This window comes from Symphalangus syndactylus, chromosome 17 (assembly GCF_028878055.3).
Source record: "Symphalangus syndactylus isolate Jambi chromosome 17, NHGRI_mSymSyn1-v2.1_pri, whole genome shotgun sequence".
Classification (NCBI taxonomy): domain Eukaryota; kingdom Metazoa; phylum Chordata; class Mammalia; order Primates; family Hylobatidae; genus Symphalangus; species Symphalangus syndactylus.
The window spans coordinates 16,461,928-16,483,113 of NC_072439.2; the positions used below are offsets into that span (position 1 = coordinate 16,461,928).

General features: G+C 52.3%; 1 protein-coding gene across 1 annotated transcript; it reads left to right on the plus strand.

Annotated features, from left to right (window-relative positions):
* The first annotated feature begins 7,827 nt into the window (after positions 1-7,827).
* GPR4 (G protein-coupled receptor 4) lies at positions 7,828-19,533 on the plus strand. Its single transcript, XM_055251180.2, has 2 exons — positions 7,828-7,969; positions 17,477-19,533. Exon 2 carries the CDS (start codon positions 18,310-18,312, stop codon positions 19,396-19,398), a length of 1,089 nt encoding a protein of 362 aa, XP_055107155.1. The 5' UTR covers positions 7,828-7,969; positions 17,477-18,309; the 3' UTR covers positions 19,399-19,533.
* Positions 19,534-21,186: the final 1,653 nt, after the last annotated feature.

Consider the following 21,186-nt stretch of genomic DNA (forward strand, 5'->3'; position numbering starts at 1 on the left):
GGTGTGTCAGGGTCTGTGTATTTGTATGGTGTGTGCCTACACAGTTGTGTATGTGTATGGATGTGTGTGTGTATTAGGGTATTAGTCCGTTTTCATGCTGCTGATAAAGACATACCTGAGACTGGGCAATTTACAAAAAAAAGGTCTATTGGACTTACAGTTCCATGTGGCTGGGGAGGCCTCACAATCATGGTGGACGATGAAAGGCACATCTCACGTGGCGGCAGACAAGAGAAGAGAGCTTGTGCAGGGAAACGCCACTTTTTAAAACCATCAGATCTTGTGAGACTCATTCACTATCACAAGAACAGCGTGGGAAAGACCTGCCCCATGATTTAATTACCTCCCACCAGTTCCCTCCCACAACACCTGGGAATTTAAGATGAGATTTGGGTAGGGACCCAGCCAAACCAGATCAGTGTGTTACAGTGCTTGTGATGAGGGACTGTTGTTACTTAGGTCTTCATTGGATGCAAGCAATAGAAACCATCTGCTCTAACTTGGATTAAAATAAAACTTTCTGGCCCGGTGCAGTGGCTCACACCTGTAATCCCAGCACTCTGGGAAGCCAAGGCGGGGTTGATCACCTGAAGTTAGGAGTTCAAGACCAGCCTGGCCAACATGGTGAAACCCTGTCTCTACTAAAAAATACAAAAAACATTATCCAGCTGTGGTGGCAGGCACGGGTAATCCCAGCTACTCAGGAGGCTGAGGCAAGAGAATTGCTTGAACCCGGAGGCAGAGGTTGCAGTGAGCTGAGATCGTGCCACTGCACTCCAGTCTGGGTGACAGAGGGAGACTCTGTCTCAAAAAAAATAAAATAATTTTTTTTTTTTGAGATGGTGTCTCTCTCTGTCGCCCAGGCTGGGGTGCAGTGCCATGATCTTGGTTCACTGCCACCTCTGCCTTCCGGGTTCAAGAGATTCTCCTGCCTCAGCCTGCTGAGTAGCTGGGAATACAGGTGCATGCCACAACACCTGGCTACTTTTTGTATTTTTTTTTTTTTTTAGACGGAGTCTTGCTCTGTTGCCCAGGCTGCAGTGCACTGGTGCGATCTCGGCTCACTGAAAGGTCTGCCTCCCGGGCTCATGCCATTCTCCTACCTCAGCCTCCCGAGTAGCTGAGACTACAGGCACCTGCCACCATGCCCGGCTAATTTTTTTGGTATTTTTAGATGGGGTTTCACTGTGTTAGCCAGGATGGTCTGGGTCTCCTGACCTTATGATCCGCCTGCCTTAGCCTCCCAAAGTGTTGGGATTACAAGCATGAGCCACTGTGCCCAGCCTGTATTTTTTAATAGTTTTCACCATGTTGGCCAGGTTGGTCTCGAACTCCTGACCTCAGGTGATCTGCCTGCCTCAGCCTCCCAGAGTGCTGGGAATACAGGCATGAGCCACCACACCGGGGCTGATCCTTCACTTTTTTAAAAGCCAGCACCCTCTACAGTCACATTGTCTTACGTGCCAGCCATTTGAACCCTCCCTTTCTGAACTTGTCCACTGGCGAACTCCTAATCAGCCAGCAGTGACCAGACCTATGCTGGAGATAGGAGACCAGTGAGACCCAAGCCATCACCACCCTTAGGGCAGAAGGGACAGGGAGGGAATTTGTTACCTGTCTCCAGGGATAGTCAGAGTTCCCAGAGGAGCTGTGGTTCAGAGGGGGAGGCCACGGCCACTGTGAGACTAAGGGAAGCAGAAAAGGGGCCCAGGAAGTGAGTGTACCCTGACATCTCTCCAATGACCCTGTGGATGGAGTTTGCACTAGGCCTATCCTATCACCCTTAGGTCTAGAAGACAGTTTTCTGCCACTCTTGGGTCAAAGCCTCCTCTCCTCCTCCCCTCACTCCCCACCTTTTGTCCCTTCCCCATTGCCCAGGTTCTGGGAAAGTAGCCCAGCGCTGCGGAAGCGTCCCTTTCATCGGGCATCCGGGTGCTCTTTCGACCCCTCGTGGCCAGTCTTGGACCTGCATGGAAAAATGCGCCAAGAAAGTTCTGCTGGAAAAGTGCTGGTGATTCTCCACGTGACCCTCCTCCGCGCCCCCAGGGTCAGTCTCAGCCTTCCTTCCCCAGCTCGAGGCCCTGGGAGACTGCAGTTTGCAAATTCTATCCTCAGGGTCGGTGGAGAGAGGTCAGGGTATTTGCTTCCTGGGCCCCTCCCTGCATCCCGCACTCACAGTGGCTGTGGTTCCCCTCCTCTGAGCTGCAACCCCTCTGGGAACTCGAGCTGTCCCTGGAGACTGGTAACAGACTCCCTCCCTGTCCCTTCTGCCCTAGGCCGGCGATGGCTTCGTGCCCAGTTCGGCTGGTCCCCTGGTGCCGCCCCATCCTTTGTGGCTTTCTCCACTCTGCCCATCCCTCTATAAACTGCCCATAAATGCTCCCAGTTAAACTCGGAATGGCCACTTGCTTCCCTCCAGGACCCTGATCAAGTCTCAGCATAAATTTAGGATGAGCCAGAGAGAGAAGGGGACCTTAAGCCCAGCAATGAGCATTCAGAATTTATCTTTTTACTATTATTAGTTTTTGAGTTAGTCTCACTCTGTTGCCCAGGCTGGAGTGCAGTGGCACAATCCCAGCTCACTGCAACCTCTGCCTGCCAGGCTCAAGCGATTCTCATGTCTTAGCCTCTCGAGTAGCTAGAACTACAGGCGTGTGCTACCATGCCCAGCTAATTTTTGTATTTTTAGTAGAGATGGAGTTTTGCCATGTTGGCCAGGCTGGTCTTGAACTCCTGGCCTCAAGCAATCCACCTGCCTCGGCCTCCCAAAGTGCTGGAATTACAGGCATGAGCCACCGTGCCTGGCCTGAAGGAAAAAAACATTTATTCCTGGCCGGGCGTGGTGGCTCACGCCTGTAATCCCAGCACTTTGGGAGGCCGAGGAAAGTGGATTACGAGGTCAGGAGATCGAGACCACGGTGAAACCCCGTCTCTACTAAAAAATACAAAAAATTAGCTGGGCACAGTGGCGGGTGCCTGTAGTCCCAGCTACTCAGGAGGCTGAGTCAGGAGAATGGCGTGAACCCGGGAGGCAGAGCTTGCAGTGAGCTAAGATTACACCACTGCACTCCAGCCAGGGTGACAGAGCGAGACTCTGTCTCAAAAAAAAAAAAAAAATTTTATTCCTATGAGTGTTGTTGGTCTCTCGGGTCTTTGATTAACCTGCTCACTTTGGCTTGGTTTGGTGGCTCTGGTAATCTCAGTGCTTTGGGAGGCTGAGGCGGGAGGATCGCTTGAGCCCCAGAGGTAGAGGCTGCAGTGAGTTATGATGGAGCCACTGCACTCCAGCCTGGACAAAAGAGTGAGACCCCATCTCTTAAAAGAAAAATCCCTGAGAGGAAGGGGCTAATGTGGTTCACAGAGGTAAAGTCACCTGTCCAAGGCCACACAAGATTATAAGAATAGCTATCTGTTTTTGTTTGTTTGTTTTATTAATTAATTAATTTATTTATTTATTTTTGAGACAGAGTTTCGCTCTTGTTGCCCAGGCTGGAGTGCAATGGCGCGATCTTGGCTCACTGCAACCTCCACCTCCCGGGTTCAAGTGATTCTTCTGCCTCAGCCTCCCGAGTAGCTGTGTTTACAGGCATGTGTCACCACGCCCGGCTAATTTTGTATTTTTAGTAGAGACGGGGTTTCTTCATGTTGGTCAGGCGAGTCTCAAACTCCTGACCTCAGGTGATCTGCCTGCCTTGACCTCCCAAAGTGTTGGGATTACAGGCATGAGCCACTGTACCTGCACTATTTATTTATTTTTTGAGACAGAGTCTTGCTCTGTCGCCCAGGCTAGAGTGCAATGGCGCAATCTCGGCTCACTGCAACCTCCACCTCCCAGGTTCAAGCAATTCTCCTGCCTCAGCCTTCTGAGTAGCTGGGATTACAGACATCCACAGCTACACCCAACCAATTTTTGTATTTTTAGTAGAGACGGGATTTCACCATGTTTGCCAGTCTGGTCTTGAACTCCTCACCTGAAGTGATCTGCCCACCTCAGCCTCCCAAAGTGCTGGGATTACAGGTGTGAGCCACCGCACCTGGCCGATATCCTGAGTCTTGATTTGGATGTTTAAGTACATGGTGTATCCAATTTTCAGGATTCCTTATATTGTTCCCTTAAGAGCTGAACATTTTAAGTAAATTTTTTGAGACTAATTGTTAATTAAATGTAATTTTTAATTACATTTATTTTTTAATCATGGCTAATTTTTATTTATTTATTTTTTTGTAGAGATGGAGGTCTCACTTTGTTGTCCAGGCTGGTCTCAAACTCCTGGGCTCAAGTGATCCTCCCGCCTTAGCCTCCCAAAGTGCTGGGATTACAGGCATGAGCCACAGAGCTCAGCTGCCCTTCTTTCCCCCTCTGTTTCCCAGGCTGTAGTGCAGTAGCGCGATCTTGGCTCACTGCAACCTCCGCCTCCTGGGCTCAGGTGATCCTCCCACCTTGGCCTGCGCAGTAGCTGAGACCACAGGCACGCACCACCCAGCTGGCTAGTTAAAAGAAATTTTTTTTTGTGGAGACAGAGTCTTGCTATGTTGCCCAGGTTGATCTCAAACTCCTGGCTTCAAGTGATCAGCCTGCCTTGGCCTCATAAAGTGATGGGATTACAGGCATGAACCACCATGCCTGGCCTACATTTTAATTTAATTTAAAAATAAACACAAAAGAGCCAGGCGCAATGGCTCATGCCTATAATCCCAGCACTTTGGGAGGCCGAGGCAGGCTGATCACTTGAGGTCAGGAGTTCGAGACTAGCCTGGCCAACATGGTGAAAACCTGTCTCTACTAAAAACACAAAAATTAGCCGAGTGAGGTGGCATACACCTGTAGTCCCAGCTACTTTTTTTTTTTTTTTTTTTTTTGAGACGGAGTCTTGCTCTTTCGCCCAGGCTGGAGTGCAGTGGCGCAATCTCGGCTCACTGCAAGCTCCGCCTCCCGGGTTCACGCCATTCTCCTGCCTCAGCCTCTCCGAGTAGCTGGGACTACAGGCGCCCGCCACCACGCCCGGCTAATTTTTTGTATTTTTTAGTAGAGACGGGGTTTCACCGTGGTCTCGATCTCCTGACCTTGTGATCCGCCCGCCTCGGCCTCCCAAAGTGCTGGGATTACAAGCGTGAGCCACCGCGCCCGGCCTAGTCCCAGCTACTTGAGAGGCTGAGGCAGGATAATCACTTGAACCTGGGAGGTGGAGGTTGCAGTGAACTGAGATGGCACAATGGCACGCCAGCCTGGGGGACACAGCAAGACTCTGTCTCAAAAAAACAAAAAACAAGCCAGGCGCCGTGGTTCATGCCTGTAATCCCAGCACTTTAGGAGGCTGAGGCGGGTGGATCAACTGAGGTCAGGAGTTCGAGACCACCCTGGCCAACATGGTGAAACCCTGTCTCTACTAAAAACAAAAAGATTAGCTGGGTGTGGTGGTGCACGCCTGTATACCCAGCTACGACGAGAGGCTGAGACAGAATCGCTTGTACCCGGCAGGAGGAGGTTGCATTGAGCTGAGATCATGTCCCTGCACTCCAGCCTGGGCACAGCAAGACTCTCTCTCAAAAAACAAACAAACAAACAAACAAACAAACAAACAAACAAACCTGACAGCTATCATTTTTTAGTATTATATGCCACGTCTATCTGAAGTCCCTTGACCAATACTGAATTCTCATGATTAGTTTATGAAAGATGTGATGTTAATAATAAAAATAAGCTAATGTTTTAGGAGCACTTGTCATTCATTTGTTCACTCCCTGAAAACAATGTTTTTTTTTTTGGTTTTTTTTTTTCTTTGAGACGGAGTCTTGCTCTGTCACCCAGGCTGGAGTGCAGTGGCGCGGTCTTGGCTCACTGCAGGCTCCGCCTCCCAGGTTCATGCCATTCTCCTGGCTCAGCCTCCTGAGTAGCTGGGACTACAGGCACCCACCATCACATCCAGCTAATTATTTTGTATTTTCAGTAGAGATGGGGTTTCACTGTGTTAGCCAGGATGGTCTCGATCTCCTGACCTCGTGATCTGCCTGCCTCAGCCTCCCAAAGTGCTGGGATTACAGGCGTGAGCCACCACACTCTGCTGGAAAACAATGTGTTTCACATCTATCACCTGCCCAGCAGTCTTCTAGGGCAACAGACATGCAACAGTAAACAAGCCAAACCCAAAAATGACACTCTTCCTAGTAGGAAGGCAGGCAACTAGAAAAAAAATAAGGGAAACAGAGAATGTCGCCTTCCCCAAAGGGTAGGGGAAAAGTGAGGCAGAGAAAGACGGGGAGTGTTGGGGTCTGGTTGGCATATTTTACAGACTTGATAGCATTGACAGCATTAAATGAGACCGCCAGGAGGAAAGGACCATGATTGCCGGGCTTGGTGGCTCAGGCTTATAATCCCAGCACTTTGGGAGGCCAAAGCAGAAGGATGGCTTGAGCCCAGGAGTTTGAGACCAGCCTAGACAACATAGTGAGACCCCTGTCTATAGAAAAAAAATTTTAAAAAAATTGGCCAGATGTGGTGGCACGCACCTGTAGTCCCAGCAACTCAGGAGGCTGAGGTGGGAGGATCACTTGAGCCTGGAAGGTTGAGGCCGCAGGGAGCCATGATCGTGCCACTGAACTCGAGACTGGGCAACAGAGTGAAACCCTGTCTCAAAAAAAGAAAAAAGGTGGGGCACGGTGGCTCACGGCTGTAATCCCAGCACTTTGGAAGGCCGAGGCGGGCGGATCACGAGGTCAGGAGATCGAGACCATCCTGGCTAACACAGTGAAACCCTGTCTCTACTAAAAACACAAAAAAATTAGCCGGGCGCGGTGGCGGGCGCCTGTAGTCCCAGCTATTCGGGAGGCTGAGGCAGGAGAATGGCGTGAACCCGGGAGGCGGAGCTTGCAGTGAGCAGACATCGAGCCACTGCACTCCAGCCTGGGCGACAGAGCCAGACTCCATCTCCAAAAAAAAAAAAAAAAAAAAAAAAAAAAAAAAAAAAAAAAGAAAAAAGGTGGGGCACGGTGGCTCACGGCTGTAATCCCAACACTTTTTGGAGGCTGAGGTGGGCAGATAGCTTAAGTTTAGGAGTTCGAGACCAGCCTGGCCAACGTGGTGAAACCCCGTCTCTATTAAAAATACAAAAATTAGCCGGGCGTGGTGGTGCGTGCCTGTAATCCCAGCTACTCGGGAGGCCGAGGCAGGAGAATCGCTTGAACCTGGGAGGCGGAGATTGCAGTGAGCCAAGATTGTGCCGCTGCACTCTAGTCTGGGCAACAGAGAATGACTCCGTCTCAAAAGAAAGAAAAAAGCAAAGCAAGGCAAAGAAAAGCAAAGAAAAGAAGGAAGGAAGCAAGCAGGCACCATGAGTGACCACCTTGATTCAAAGAGGAAACTGAGGCATGGAGATGTCACTAGCCTAAGGTCTGACAAGAGGCAGGCTGGAAGTGCAACCCCAGAGCTCCTTCTAGGGGTGGCCCTGACTTTGGAGTTGGGGACCCAACAGAACCCTTTATTCTCTCCGCTGTTGGGGAGGAAGATGCAGAAGGTTAATGACCAGAAGATGAATGACTGAGGCCTGGGGTCTCTAAGGGAGGAAATGGCTCAACCCAGAGAAGGTCAGTAGCGGGGGGCCTCCTCTTCCCATAGCTGAGGGCCTGATAAAGTTGGGGGTGTGTGGTTGGAGAGAGAGGACCTTCCAGCTGGGAACTTGGAAGGACTTGGGGGGGTGTTCCAGCAGCAGATGAGCCTCACCCGTGGCTGCAGGCGTTGAACGGGGTGAAGCCTGAAAGAGGTTAAGGGGCAGCGGCAGAGGTGGGGTTAATGGGGGCGGGCCTGGCCGGGGCGGGGCCTCGGCTGGCGGCACTGGCCCGGGGGCCGGGAGGAGCAGCCGCTGTTCTGCCCCGCGGGGGCATCCGCTGGGTCCCCGCGCCGTCGTCAAGACCGGGGACCTAGACGCAGCCGAGAGAGGTGCCGCCGCCCTCCCCGTCCAGTCGCCGCGCGCAGGTAAGTGCCAGGCCCTCCCCGGCTGCCCGCGATGCTGCGGGGTCTCACTAGGTTGCCTTGCTCGTGGCGAGACCGCTGCTACCCGCCTCCTCGGGGGCTGCCTCAGTCTCCCGCGCCGTCTGGGTGCCCGCCCCCTCTGTTGCTCTCCCTGGCTCTGCGTCTGTCCCCAACTCCCGCCTGATGTCTCCGTTTCTGTGGTCCCTCTGCCTCTGGACGTGTCTTTCCTTCTGTGTCTCTGGATGTCTCTTTTTCTTGATCTCTGCCTCTCTGTCTCCATCTGTCTCTGCCTCTCTGTCTCCATCTGTCTCTGCCTCTCTGTCTCCATCTGTCTCTGCCTCTCTGTCTCCATCTGTCTCTGCCTCTCTGTCTCCATCTGTCTCTGTCTCTCTGTCTCCATCTGTCTCTGCCTCTCTGTCTCCATCTGTCTCTGTCTCTCTGTTTCTGGGTCCCACCTCCCACTGCCCCCGCCTCTCCCCCGTCTGTTGTGGGACCTCTGTGGATGTCTCTGCCTCTGTCTCCATCTCTCCCTGTCTCTGTGTATCTCTTTGCTCTCTCCCTTCCTGTCTCTTCATCTCTATTGCCCTGTCTCTGTCTCTCCCTCTCTTACAACACTGTTTTGGCACCTTCAGCTCTGTCTTCTCTCCTTCCAAATCCTCCGCATCCCGGAACTTTCCTCTGGGCTGGAAAGCTGCTTGGGAGTGGGGTAGGGGGCAGGAGGCTTGTGACCTAGGGTAGACGGACTCTAAGTGATACCATGACCCCAGCGCCCCCTTCACGGAGCCACCCCACTGCCCCTGAGGTCGCACCCACCCCGCCCACCAATTTCAGGAATTCCTGGCTGGGGGGTGGACTTCCTCCCCTGCTTCCTCTCTTCCAGGATTTGGCTGGGTCACCATTAACTCTTTCCTGCTTCCGCCTCACTCTGCCCCCTGGAACTGGACAACCCCTCCTCCCAAACTAGGCTGAGGAATAGCTCTAGAATGTCTGTGAGGTATCGGTTGTGGGATGTGTGTGTGTGCATACTCGGGCTGGATATGCATTGGGGAATTTGCTTGGCGCAGAAGTGGAGAGGATGGGGCCACACCCTCCAGCTCCCCCTCCAGAGCCCACCATCAGCCCCCCTCCTCCTGAACCCACCTTGGGGGCATCCACCCCCGGCTCTGTCTTTGTAGATGAACTTGACTTCAGGTTTGGGGTGAGGATGAGGAGGTTTTCTTTTCTGGGGGAATCCCAGCTGAAGAGGATGAAAGACCCATGGGGGCTCCTGGAACCCTGGGAATCATATGATCAAGAACCTTGAACATGAACATCTTTGAATGGAAGGGCCCAGATGGAAGAAGGATCAGAGGGGAGGCCTGGGAATTCCAGATCCTTCCAATCAAAGGTCCTGGGGATACTAGAGTCCTTCAATGCAAAAAGAGGAGTGTTGAAATCTTGGCACGTTTCAGTGATGGCAGCTGAGAGCTGGAAAGGGTTTGCAGAGCCACCTAGGCCAAATCCCCCCGCCCCCATTTGATAGATGGAGAAACTGAGGTCCAAAAGCAGAAGTCCCCACAGTGAGTCAGTGCCAGGCTGGAGGGTTGGGACCCCAGTTTTCAACCGAAGCCCAAATCCAGAGAGCTGTCTTCTTCTGCTACCACTAAGTCGGATTAATTTGGGGAAAGAGGTCTTCTCAATGAGGAGGGAGAGACGCCAGGGTGAGTAGAAATGGCTGGAATCCAGAAGGGAGGGTTTTAGAAACGGAGGAGAGAAAATATTTCTAAAACCATGGTGGTGGGGAGGGAGAGGGGCAAGAGTTGGTTTGGGTGGAAGGGGTGGAGTTTCGGGAAGAGAGGGAGGGAGGTGGAGGGGAACCGGGATTAACTCCAGCTTCAGTCTCCTGACCCTCCGCCTGGAGCCCACCGTTCCCTCGGGGACAGGGCCTATAATTTGGTTTGTGTCTAGACAAATAATAACTCAGCTGGTGTGAGCGGGGAGGGCTGAGACTAGGCCCACTAGGGAAAGGGTAGAGAGGCGGCCTGGATATAGCATGTCACCCCCAGGTGGTGAGAATTTAGAGGCCAGGTGGAGGTGGTGACTAACACGCCCCTCTCTTCCCTCCGTGAAGCCATAGTTTCTTAGAATTCTGCACAATCTTAGAAATCAGGCTGCTGGAATGTTCAAAAGCAGGCGAGAGAAGGGGGGAAAGAAAAGGAAGTGAGGCTCACCGTATTTAGTGTATGTTCCCATTTCTGTAAAAGAGAAAAGGGAAATACGTGTTCCTGTTTGCTGGGGAAAGATAAAAATCACTGAGGGTTTAATAATAGATTATGAAAGTCATAGAATGCTTAAAAAATCATAGCGTGTTCTAACAATAGAACTTTCGAATCTTGGAATGTGACACTCCTAGAATATTGGAAACTTAGGGTAGGTACTTACAAAGCCACGATGTAATAAATAGAATGAAAGAAGAGTAACGCTCTAGAATGTTATAATAGAACATTCAACTGCGAAGTGAACTAAGGATAGAACCTGAAGACTGCAGAACCGTAGGGACCTAGAACGTCAGAGAGGCTGTCTAAGGACTGGTATCCCTAGTGGGCAGTGTGGGCATGGGGGGCACAGAGACCCCCTCAGTTGAAACAGGGGTACTGAGGTGCAGTGGGGTGGTCAGGGTAGCCCGAATGCCCCCTGGTTTCCGCTGGCCGCCAGGGCACCAGGTGGGGAGCGAGGACCGGTGATCACATTTCGTCCCTAATGAGCAGACCGGAGCTGGCTGGTCCCCTGGGGCTGCAGGGAGAAGGTGGGGGGAGGTGGGGGGAGCAGGAGCCCACAGAGGAGGAGGAGGAGGTGAGATAGTCTGGTGGCATCGGGGACAAGGCCAGTGAGTGAGCCCAGGGGTGCTGGGGGATGCGGGGGGCTGTAGCACTTCTCCCTCTTGTCCTCGAAATCCTCCAAGTTTTTCAGGTTTGCTGGGTTTTGGGGTGGCTGGCAGGATGCGGCAGCCGAGGCTGCTAAATTGGGGGGGCAGGTCTTCCTAGTCTTTCCTGTCCCCCACTATCGCTCCATCGTTGGGTATATTTCTCTTCCCCCCGACCCTCTGGAAGGGGCCAGCAGGGACCCAAGAAGTGGGGGCCTGCGGGACAGACAGGGGGAGCTTCTTGTGGACTGTGAGATTTGGGGGTTCACCCCATCAACAGAGCCTAAGTAAGGGGCAGAACTTAGATCCCAACCAGAGAGGGTCCTGGAAGGGGAACGGGGTTATGGGGATCAGGTGATGGAAGGTCGCTTGCTTTCTTTGTGGTGAGAAGGTCATATCTTCCAGTAGGTTCTCAGAGGGGCCAGAGACGCTCAGAAAGACTTGAGAAAAATTACAGAAGTTCAGAGAGTGAAGAGAAAAACCTGAGGGGAAGGGAAGCTGTTTAGTTAACAGCAACAGGAGGTTTGTCTTGAGACATCAAGTGACTTAGACAACTGTCTTGCTGCTGCGGGCCTCGGTTTCCCCATCTGTACCAGGAAGGGGTCAGAAATAGCCTCGCACCCCCAGCTGTCACACATACATCGGCTGCACTGTGGCGTTCTAAGAGTCTCACGTTCCATGCTGACTTTTGAGGTTTCCGTGTTGGGCAGAACTCACGTGGGGAAGAAGAGAGGGCTGTCTGGGCACCCCTCCCGCCATGTCCAGCATCCCCAAGATGGCAGCAGGTTGGGGAGGAGGGGTGGGAGGAAGGAGGGGTGAGAGCTGGACCGGTTTCCCCTTGAGGAAATTAGCAATGGGAAGTGTATTTCCTCCTCTGGCTGCCGGAAGTGTCTCCTGCCCGGGCACCCGAGTTAGGTCAGCAGAGCCCTGGGGGTCGACAGAAAGTGGGGCAAAGGGGACTTCTAGCCCTCAGTGGGTGCCTCCTGCCATGAAGAACTGGTTTATTTCTTGTCTCAGCCCCCTAGTTCCCGTGGAATAATAATAATTGTTCAAATACTGCATGTTATGGAGCTGATATCGCATTCTAGCAAGGACGTTCCAGTCTGTGATGTGATGAATATAAAGCCTGTGCCCCCTTTTACAGAAGGGGAAACTGAGGCTCCTGGAGACCTAATTCTCTAAATGTCACAGGAGGAAGGGAGAGACTAGGGGCAGAGAGATGAGGAGAGAGAGGGCAGAGGAGAGGGGAGGGAGGTTATTTTGAGTGACTTGGTCTGGGTGGGAGGTTTCAAGTGGAAGGGAGGGGCTGGATCACACTGTTCCAGCCTGGAGTACGCCCCCACCCATCCCATCTCCACAGGACCCACAAGCTTCTGCCCAGGAGTCTGGGGTGGGGGAGGCAGCTCTGCTGCTGAGGACCCCACAGGGGGCAGGACTTACTGAGCAGGACTCAGCCCTGACCTTTCAAAGTCAATTAAGAAGCGGATAGATCCTGCCCTTTCCAGCTCTCCCCTGACCACCTCTTCCCCTGGGAACGGACTCTTCTCCCTCCCTTCCCCCTCCTCCCCATGCCCTTGTTTGAGCCTGGGGTGGGGTGGGGCAGGCTCATGGGCAGAGAATATGTTTTTACTCCATGCCTCTGGCCTCTGCAAAGCTTCTGGAATGGTTTTTCCAATGGCAAATGGCTCTGTGCTCCCTGACCATGACCTTGGTAATTTATTGAGCACCTACTGTATGCTGGGCCTGTCCTGGGTGCTGGCGATACAGCAGTCAACAGGGCACACAAAGTCTCTGCCCTCCTGAAACACCTATTCTAGACAGACAGACACAAACAAAACACAGGGTGATGTGAGGAGAGGGTCCTGGGGCAGGGGAGAGTCAGGGACTGAATGGAGAGGGACTCCCGAGGAAGTGAACGAGGGAACGGAGCTACTCAGACTATCTGAAGGAAGAGCAGTGGCTCACATCTGTAATCCCAGCACTTTGAGAGGCCAAGGTGGGTGGATCACTGGAGGCCAGGAGTTCGAGACCAGCCTGGCCAACATGGTAAAACCCCATCTCTACTAAAAATACAAAAATTAGCTGGGCGTGATGGTGCACACCTGTAATCCCAACTACTCAGGAGACCAAGGCAGGAGAATCACTTGAACCCAGGTGGCGGAGGTTTCGGTGAGCCGAGATCGTGCCACTGCACTCCAGCCTGGGTGACAGAGTAAGATTCTGTCTCCAAAAAAAAAAAAAAAGAGCATTCCAGACTGAGAGTATGGTAAGTGTGCAAACGTTTGAGGCTGGAAAAGAAGGTCACTGGCCTTGAGCCTGCTGAGGCAGGAAGGAGAGGTGGGTGAGGCTGGCTAGGCTGCCGCAGCAGGCCAGACAGAGCCTTGTGACTCCGGATGAGGAGTCTGGATTTTACCGCAAGCCCATTCAGAAGCCATTGGAGGATTTCAAGCAGGGAAGTAACAAGAACTAGGCTGCATTGGTGGGTCATGCCTGTAATCCCAGCACTTCGGGAGGCCAAGGCAGGAAGATCTTTTGAGCCCAGGAGTTGGAGACTGGCCTGGGCAACGTGGGGAAACCCCATCTCCACAAAAAAAAGAACAATTAGCCAGGTGTGGTGGCACACACCTGTAGTCCCAGCCACTTAGGAGGCTGAGGTGGGAGGATCGCTTGAGCCCATGAGGTCAAGACTGCAGTGAGTCAAGATTGCACTACTGCATGACAGAATGAGACTCTGTCTCAAAAAAGAAAGAAAGAAAAGAAAAGAAGAAAAGAAAGAGCTGAGTTTCATGTCAGAAGGATCTTGGCTGGGCGCGGTGGCTCACGCCTGTAATCCCAGCACTTTGGGAGGCCAAGGCAGGTGGATCACCTGAGGTCGGGAGTTCGAGACCAGCCTGACCAACATGGAGAAACCCTGTCTCTACTAAAAATACAAAATTAGCTGAGCGTGGTGACGCATGCCTATAATCCCAGCTACTCCAGAGGAAGAGGCAGGAGAATCACTTGAACCTGGGAGGCAGAGGTTGTGGTGAGCCAAGATTGGGACATTGCACTCTAGCCTCAGTGACAAGAGTGAAACTCTCCGTCTCAAAAAAAAAAAAAAAAGAAGAAGAAAAGAAAAGAAAGATCTTTCTGGCTGCCATATGGGAAGTGATTTGAAGGAAGCCAGAGTAGCAGCCCAGAAAAGCAATGGTGATGCTACTGCAATGATCCCAGCGAGCGATGACGCTGACGCTGACGCAGAGTGGACAGTGGCAGGCGTTTGAGAGAGATGCACACAGATTCAGGAAGCACTGGGGAGGTGGAGCCGAGAGGACTTTCCCATGGAAAGATGCTCTGGCATCTGGGAGGCTCCCATGGACCTCCTTCCGTCCCCTCTCTGGGGCTTGGTTTCCTCATCTGTCAATAGACTCCACCTTAAACTCCACTTTTAAAATGTTTTTAAAGTGCATCCTGGGGATTCTTCAGAGCTGGCCTCTCCACCCCCACCTCATTTCACCAGAGCAGCTAGCAGCTCACCCTTTTCACTGTTTTAGATTGGTTTCTGGTTAAGATCTTGTTGGAAAAAAAAAAACAAAACAGGCTTCACATCCAAAAGAACTAAACCAAAAGACCCCTGGATGGAATGGCTCCTGAAGCTGCCAGTGACTCTGGACTTGGTTCTGCTTCTCTGCGGGGTTGATGATAGTCAGGGGCTTGGTCCATGAATATCCTTTGCCCTGTGTATGCAGATCTTCCCAGAACAAAGTGGGTGACAGGCTCAAGGTTCTCACTCAGGAAAACTGAGGGGGGGGTAAGGGCAGAGACAGTGAAGAGAGTGGTCCCTGAGGGAGAAGACTGCTGGCGCTAACCCCAGGGCTTCCTCATGCTCCCTGATCTTGATCTTGACCTTGACTGTTCCCAGCAGCTCCTGGCTCTCCCCTTTCCCTTACTCCTCTGCAGCTTTGGTTCCCAGTCCCCACTGGCAGCCCAGGGCCCTTTTCTGTCCAGTTATTCTTTTTTTTTTTTTTTTGGAGATGGAGTTCACTCTTGTTGCCCAGGCTGCAGCGCAATGGCACCATCTCAGCTTACTGCAACTTCCGCCTCCCAGGTTCAAGCAATTCTCCCACCTCAGCCTCCTAAGTAGCTAAGTAGCTGGGATTACAGGCATGCACCACCACACCTCGCTAATTTTGTATTTTTAGTAGAGACAGGGTTTCTCCATGTTGCTCAGGCTGGTCTCAAACTCCCGACCTCAGACCTCAGGTGATCTGCCCGCCTTGGCCTCCCAAAGTGCTGGGATTACAGGCGTGAGCCACCGTGCCCGGCCTTCTTTTTTTTTTTTTTTTTTTGAGATGGAGTCCCTCTCTTGTCTCCCAGGCTGGAGTGCAGTGGTGCTATCTGAGCTCACTGCAACCTCTGCCTCCCGGGCTCAAGCAATCCTCTCGCCTCAGCATCCCGAGTAGCTGGGATTACAGGTACGTGCCACCACGCCCAGCTAATTTTTGTATTTTTAGTAGAGACAGGGTTTCACCATCTTGGCCAGGCTGGTCTCGAACTCCTGACCTCAGGCGATCCTCCTGCCTTGGCCTCCCAAAGTGCTGGGATTACAGGCATGAGCCACTGTGCCTGGCCTGTCCAGTTATTCTGGGGTGGAAACTGAAGCACAGGCTGGAGACAAGGACTGACAGCGGAGATGGCTGCACTCCAGACATCAGGACCTTGGACAGGTCTCGGAACAGCCCTGTGCCTCAGTTTGTCGAAGAGAAAGAACAACTACTTTCCTCATAGAAGTCTTGAAAATTTCAATGAAGTGATAGCCATAAATCAGCCGGGCATGGTGGCTCACTCCTGTAATCCTAGCACTTTGGGAGGCCAAGGTGGGAGGATCTCTTTTTTTGTTTGTTTGTTTTGAGATGGAGTCTGGTCTGTCGCCCAGGCTGGAGTGCAATGGCATGATCTCGGCTCACTGCAACCTCCGCCTCCCAGGTTCAAGCGATTCTCCTGCCTCAGCCTCCCGAGTAGCTGGGACTAAAGGTGTGTGCCACCATGCCCAGCTAATTTTTGTATTTTTAGTAGAGACAGGGTTTCACCATTTTGGCCAGGATGGTTTCGATCTCTTGACCTCCTGATCCGCCCGCCTCGGCCTCCCAAAGTGCTGGGATTACAGGGAAGGATCGCTTGAGCTCAGGAGTTCGAGACCAGCCTGGGCGACACAGGAAGACCTCCATCTATTATATGTGTGTGTATATATATATATATATATATATATATTTTAAGCCAGGCATGGTGATGCATGCCTGTGTTCCCAGCTACTTGGGAGGCTGAGGCAGGAGGATCACTGGGAGCCCAGGAGGTTGAGGCTGCCGTGAGCTGTGATCATGCTACTGCATTCTAGTCTGGATGAAAGAGCAAGACCCTGTCTCAAAAAATAAATAAATAAAAAGAAATAATATGCATAAAAATGAATGCCTGGAATGGGATCTGCTATGTAGTAGGGCTCGATTAACATTTGCTGTTATTACCCTTGTTGACAAGAATGGGATTCCTGGGTAAGGAGTTGGAGGCTGGCCCCAGGCCTGGTCCTATTGCTGCCGTGCTGTGCATCCTTAGGGAGGTGACTCAGCGTCTCTGGGCCCCTTCTCTCTGTCTGTGACATGATAGAGTTAGACTAGTCTGGCATTTCCTGAAGCATGATATGACACCTGTGCCAGTTTTACAGGGATTCTGCAGGAAAATGCTAAAATCTGAGTTGGGTCATTTTTTTCCCTTTTTCTCTTTCTTTCTTTCTTTTTCTTTTCTTTTCTTTTCTTTTTTTTTTTTTTTTTTTTAAGACAGAGTTTTACTCTTTTGCCCAGGCTGGAGTGCAGTGGCGCGATCTCGGCTTACTGCAACCTCCGCCTTTTGGTTTCAAGCAATTCTCCTGCCTCAGCCTCCTGAGTAGCTGGGATTACAGGCATGCACCACCACACCCAGCTAATTTTTGTATTTTTAGTAGAGATGGGGTTTCACCATGTTGGCCAGGCTGGTCTTGAACTCCTGACCTCATGATCTGCCTGCCTCGGCCTCCCAAAGTTCTGGGATTACAGGTGTGAGCCACCGCATCCAACCTTTTTTTTTTTTTTTTTTTTGAGACAGGGTCTCACTCTGTTGTCCAAGCTGGAGTGCCATGGTCCGATTATAGCTCACTGCAGCCTGAATCCCCTGGGATCAAGTGATCCTCCTACCTCAGCCTCCCCAGTAGCTGGGACTACAGATATGCACCACCACACCTGGCTAATATTTTTATTTTTATTTTTTGTAGAGACTGGGTCTCACTGCATTGCCCAGGCTGGTCTTGAACTCCTAGGCTCAAGCGAACCTCCCACCTCGGCCTCCCAAAGTGTTGAGATTACAGGCGTGAGCCACTGCACCTGGCCTGAGTTGAGTCTTTATTCTAATATCTATCAGGGGAAAAATATGCCTGACACCTCAAATCTGTGTTCTCAGAGAGTGGTTGCTTAGGATGGGGCTGAAGTAGGCATTGTTGGGGTGTCCAGTCTCTGCAGTTCACAGCAATTATGGTGAGGAGTGTGGGGAGAAGAAGGTTGGAGTGTCCATGACTCCCTCACTGCTGTCCTCTCTCCCAACAGGCACTGCAGTCAGCGGTGAACTGACTTCATCCCAATCCCTCAGCCTCCACCAGTACCAGTCTGGAGTCCCTCCCCTGCCCCCATTGAAATTTCCCTTCTGTCCCCAAACTCACCTCTGATCTAGACCTTACTCACCTCCTTCCTGTTTCCTAAGACTCCTTCCTGCAGTCCCCAGACCGAGCCTTTCATCTTTGTCCACCCTGTGCCAGACACCTCCTTTTCCAGAACCTTCTCCTTACTGGTGACCTTACTTATCTCTGTTTCTTTCTGGGGTCCTAGGAAATGCCAGCACTCCCACCCGCATTGCCTGAACTTTCCAACACTCCCTAACTGCCCTGTGTCCTATCTCAACACTTTCTCATGTATTTCCTGTGTCTTCTAGAACATTCCCCCACCATTATTACTTCAATATGGCTACACATACTTCCTAACTGCCCTGCAAACATCTCCTTCTCACCATTGCCCAGCGATGCTTTCGTCTCCTCCATAAACACTCCCGGAGACCAATTTTTGTGTCACCCCCATACTCCCTCATTGACACACTGACTGACTCCATACATAACTTCCTTGAAAAACCTCTTTATTAATTTCACCATCCTCCAGACTTCCCTTCTGTCATAATTCTATCCCTCCTCCAACTTTTTCCTCTCAAGCTCTGCCTTTCCCAGCCCAGCCCAGCCTACCCAACCTCATCTCTTCCCTGTAGACCACATCCCACCATGTTCCCCTGAGCCTCCAAGGAAGGGGCTCGGGGGCCCCATGGCCTCCCGCTCCCTGTGGCCCCACAGCCCCCGTGGGCCAGGGGAAGCGCCCCAGAAGCCGAAGTGCCCACCATGGGCAACCACACGTGGGAGGGCTGCCACGTGGACTCGCGCGTGGACCACCTCTTTCCGCCATCTCTCTACATCTTTGTCATCGGCGTGGGGCTGCCCACCAACTGCCTGGCTCTGTGGGCGGCCTACCGCCAGGTGCAACAGCGCAACGAGCTGGGCGTCTACCTGATGAACCTCAGCATCGCCGACCTGCTGTACATCTGCACACTGCCGCTGTGGGTGGACTACTTCCTGCACCACGACAACTGGATCCACGGCCCCGGGTCCTGCAAGCTCTTTGGGTTCATCTTCTACACCAACATCTACATCAGCATCGCCTTCCTGTGCTGCATCTCAGTGGACCGCTACCTGGCTGTGGCCCACCCACTCCGCTTCGCCCGCCTGCGCCGCGTCAAGACCGCTGTGGCCGTGAGCTCCGTGGTCTGGGCCACGGAGCTGGGCGCCAACTCAGCGCCCCTGTTCCATGACGAGCTCTTCCGAGATCGCTACAACCACACCTTCTGCTTTGAGAAATTCCCCATGGAAGGCTGGGTGGCCTGGATGAACCTCTATCGGGTGTTCGTGGGCTTCCTCTTCCCGTGGGCACTCATGCTGCTGTCGTACCGGGGCATCCTGCGGGCCGTGAGGGGCAGCGTGTCCACCGAGCGCCAGGAGAAGGCCAAGATCAAGCGGCTGGCCCTCAGCCTCATCGCCATCGTGCTGGTCTGCTTTGCGCCCTATCACGTGCTCTTGCTGTCCCGCAGCGCCATCTACCTGGGCCGCCCCTGGGACTGCGGCTTCGAGGAGCGCGTCTTTTCTGCATACCACAGCTCACTGGCTTTCACCAGCCTCAACTGTGTGGCGGACCCCATCCTCTACTGCCTGGTCAACGAGGGCGCCCGCAGCGACGTGGCCAAGGCCCTGCACAACCTGCTCCGCTTTCTGGCCAGCGACAAGCCCCAGGAGATGGCCAACGCCTCGCTCACCCTGGAGACCCCACTCACTTCCAAGAGGAACAGCACAGCCAAGGCCATGACTGGCGGCTGGGTGGCCACTCCGCCCTCCCAGGGGGACCAGGTGCAGCTGAAGATGCTGCCACCAGCACAGTGAACCCTGAGTGGCACAGAACTCCCAGTTTTCCCCTCTCATCCCACAGTCCCTTTTCTCCTGGTCCGGTGTATGCAAATTGTATGGAAAAAGGGCTGTGTTAATATTCATAAGAATATAAGAACTTAGGAAGAGTGAGGTTGGTGTGTCACTGGTCAACCTTTGTGCTCCCGGATCCCATGACAGTTTGGCGGTTGTGGAGGGCCTCCTGGAGGAGGAGATGAGTAAATATATTGTTTTGGAGACAGGGTCTCGCTGTGTCACCCAGGCTGGAGTGCAGTAGTGCAATCATGGCTCACTGCAGCCTCCACCTCCTGGGCTCCAGCGATCTTCCCACATCAGCCTCCCGAGTAGCTGGGACCACAAATGTGTGCCACCATGCCTGGCTAATTTTTGTACTTTTTGTAGAGACAGAGTCTCAATATGTTTCCCAGGCTGATCTTGAACTCCTGGGCTCAAGAGATCCTCCTGCCTCGGCCTCCCAAAGTGCTCGGATTAGAGATGTGAGCCACCATGTCTGGCCAGATAAATTAAGTCAAACATTTGGTTTCCAGAAAATAAAGACAAATAGAGAAGGTTAGATTTTTTTTTTTTCCAACAAGTGGATAAAAGTCTGTGACTCGGTGGGAAAGTGGAAGGAGAAATGCAGCGGATATAGAGTCATTATGTTTGCAAAGCCCCTGGTCATACAGGCAAGGGAACATAAGACCGCAATTCTAAGTTTCTAGATAAACAGCAATCTCCAAGTCAAGACTGAGGATGAAGAGGGAGAATGTCAGAACTCAGGTGAAGGGCAATCAGCGCAGACTGCCTGGAGGAGTGATGCAGTAAGGTTTGAGAAGAAGGTGCGGGACAAGAAGAAAGGGTATTTATTCATTCATTCAACAGAGGTTTACGTAGGGCACTGTGCTGGGTGGGGCCGGGGATACAGCAATGACTGAGGCAGCCTGGCCTTGCCTTCACAGGGCTCACCATACACAAGTAAATAAAAAATATGTAATGTTTGGAATTGCTAAATGTGAAGGGGACATTTTTCCATGTAAAGCCAGTTGAGGGGATAGAGGATGACCTGGAGTCTGATCTAAATAAGGAGGGCAGAGGAGGGCTTGCTGAGGTGGCTTTCCAGCAAAGACTTGAAGGATGTGCGGCACTCAGCCCTGTGGCTGTTGTGGGAAGCGCATTTCAGGCAGAGGGAACTGCAGGTGCAAGGGCCCTGGGGTTAGAAAGTGTCTGAATTTTGGGTCGGGTGCCGTGGCTCATGCCTGTAATCCCAGCACTTTGGGAGGCCAAGACGGGCGGATCACCTGAGGTCATGAGTTCGAGACCTGCCTGGCCAACATGGTGAAACCCCGTCTCTACTAAAATACAAAAAAAGTAGCTGAGCGTAGTGGTGGGTGCCTGTAATCCCAGCTACTCAGGAGGCTGAGGCAGGAAAATCGCTTGAACCCGGGAGGCAGAGGTTGCAGTGAGCTGAGATTGTGCCACTGCACTCCAGCCTGGGCGACAAGAGCAAAACTCCATCTCAAATAATAATAGAGTGTCTGAATTTTGAAAGATAGCAGGTATGGCAGTGTGGCTGGAGAGGACAAGAGGAAAGGGGAAATGAGACAGGAGAGGGGACAGCAGGTCGTGTGGGGCCATGTAAGTCCCAGTGAGGACTCTGCCTTTTAATCTGAGATAAATGGGAGCTATGAGGGGGTTCTCAGTAGAAGATGAAGGTGATTTGACTTAAGTATTAACAGTATCCCACGGGCTGTTGAGAGGGGAGTAGAATATGGGAGATTGGCTGGG

Excerpts from the sequence above, each read along its gene's own strand:
- GPR4 (XM_055251180.2), top strand. The coding sequence starts at position 18,310 with ATGGGCAACCACACGTGGGAGGGCTGCCACGTGGACTCGCGCGTGGAC.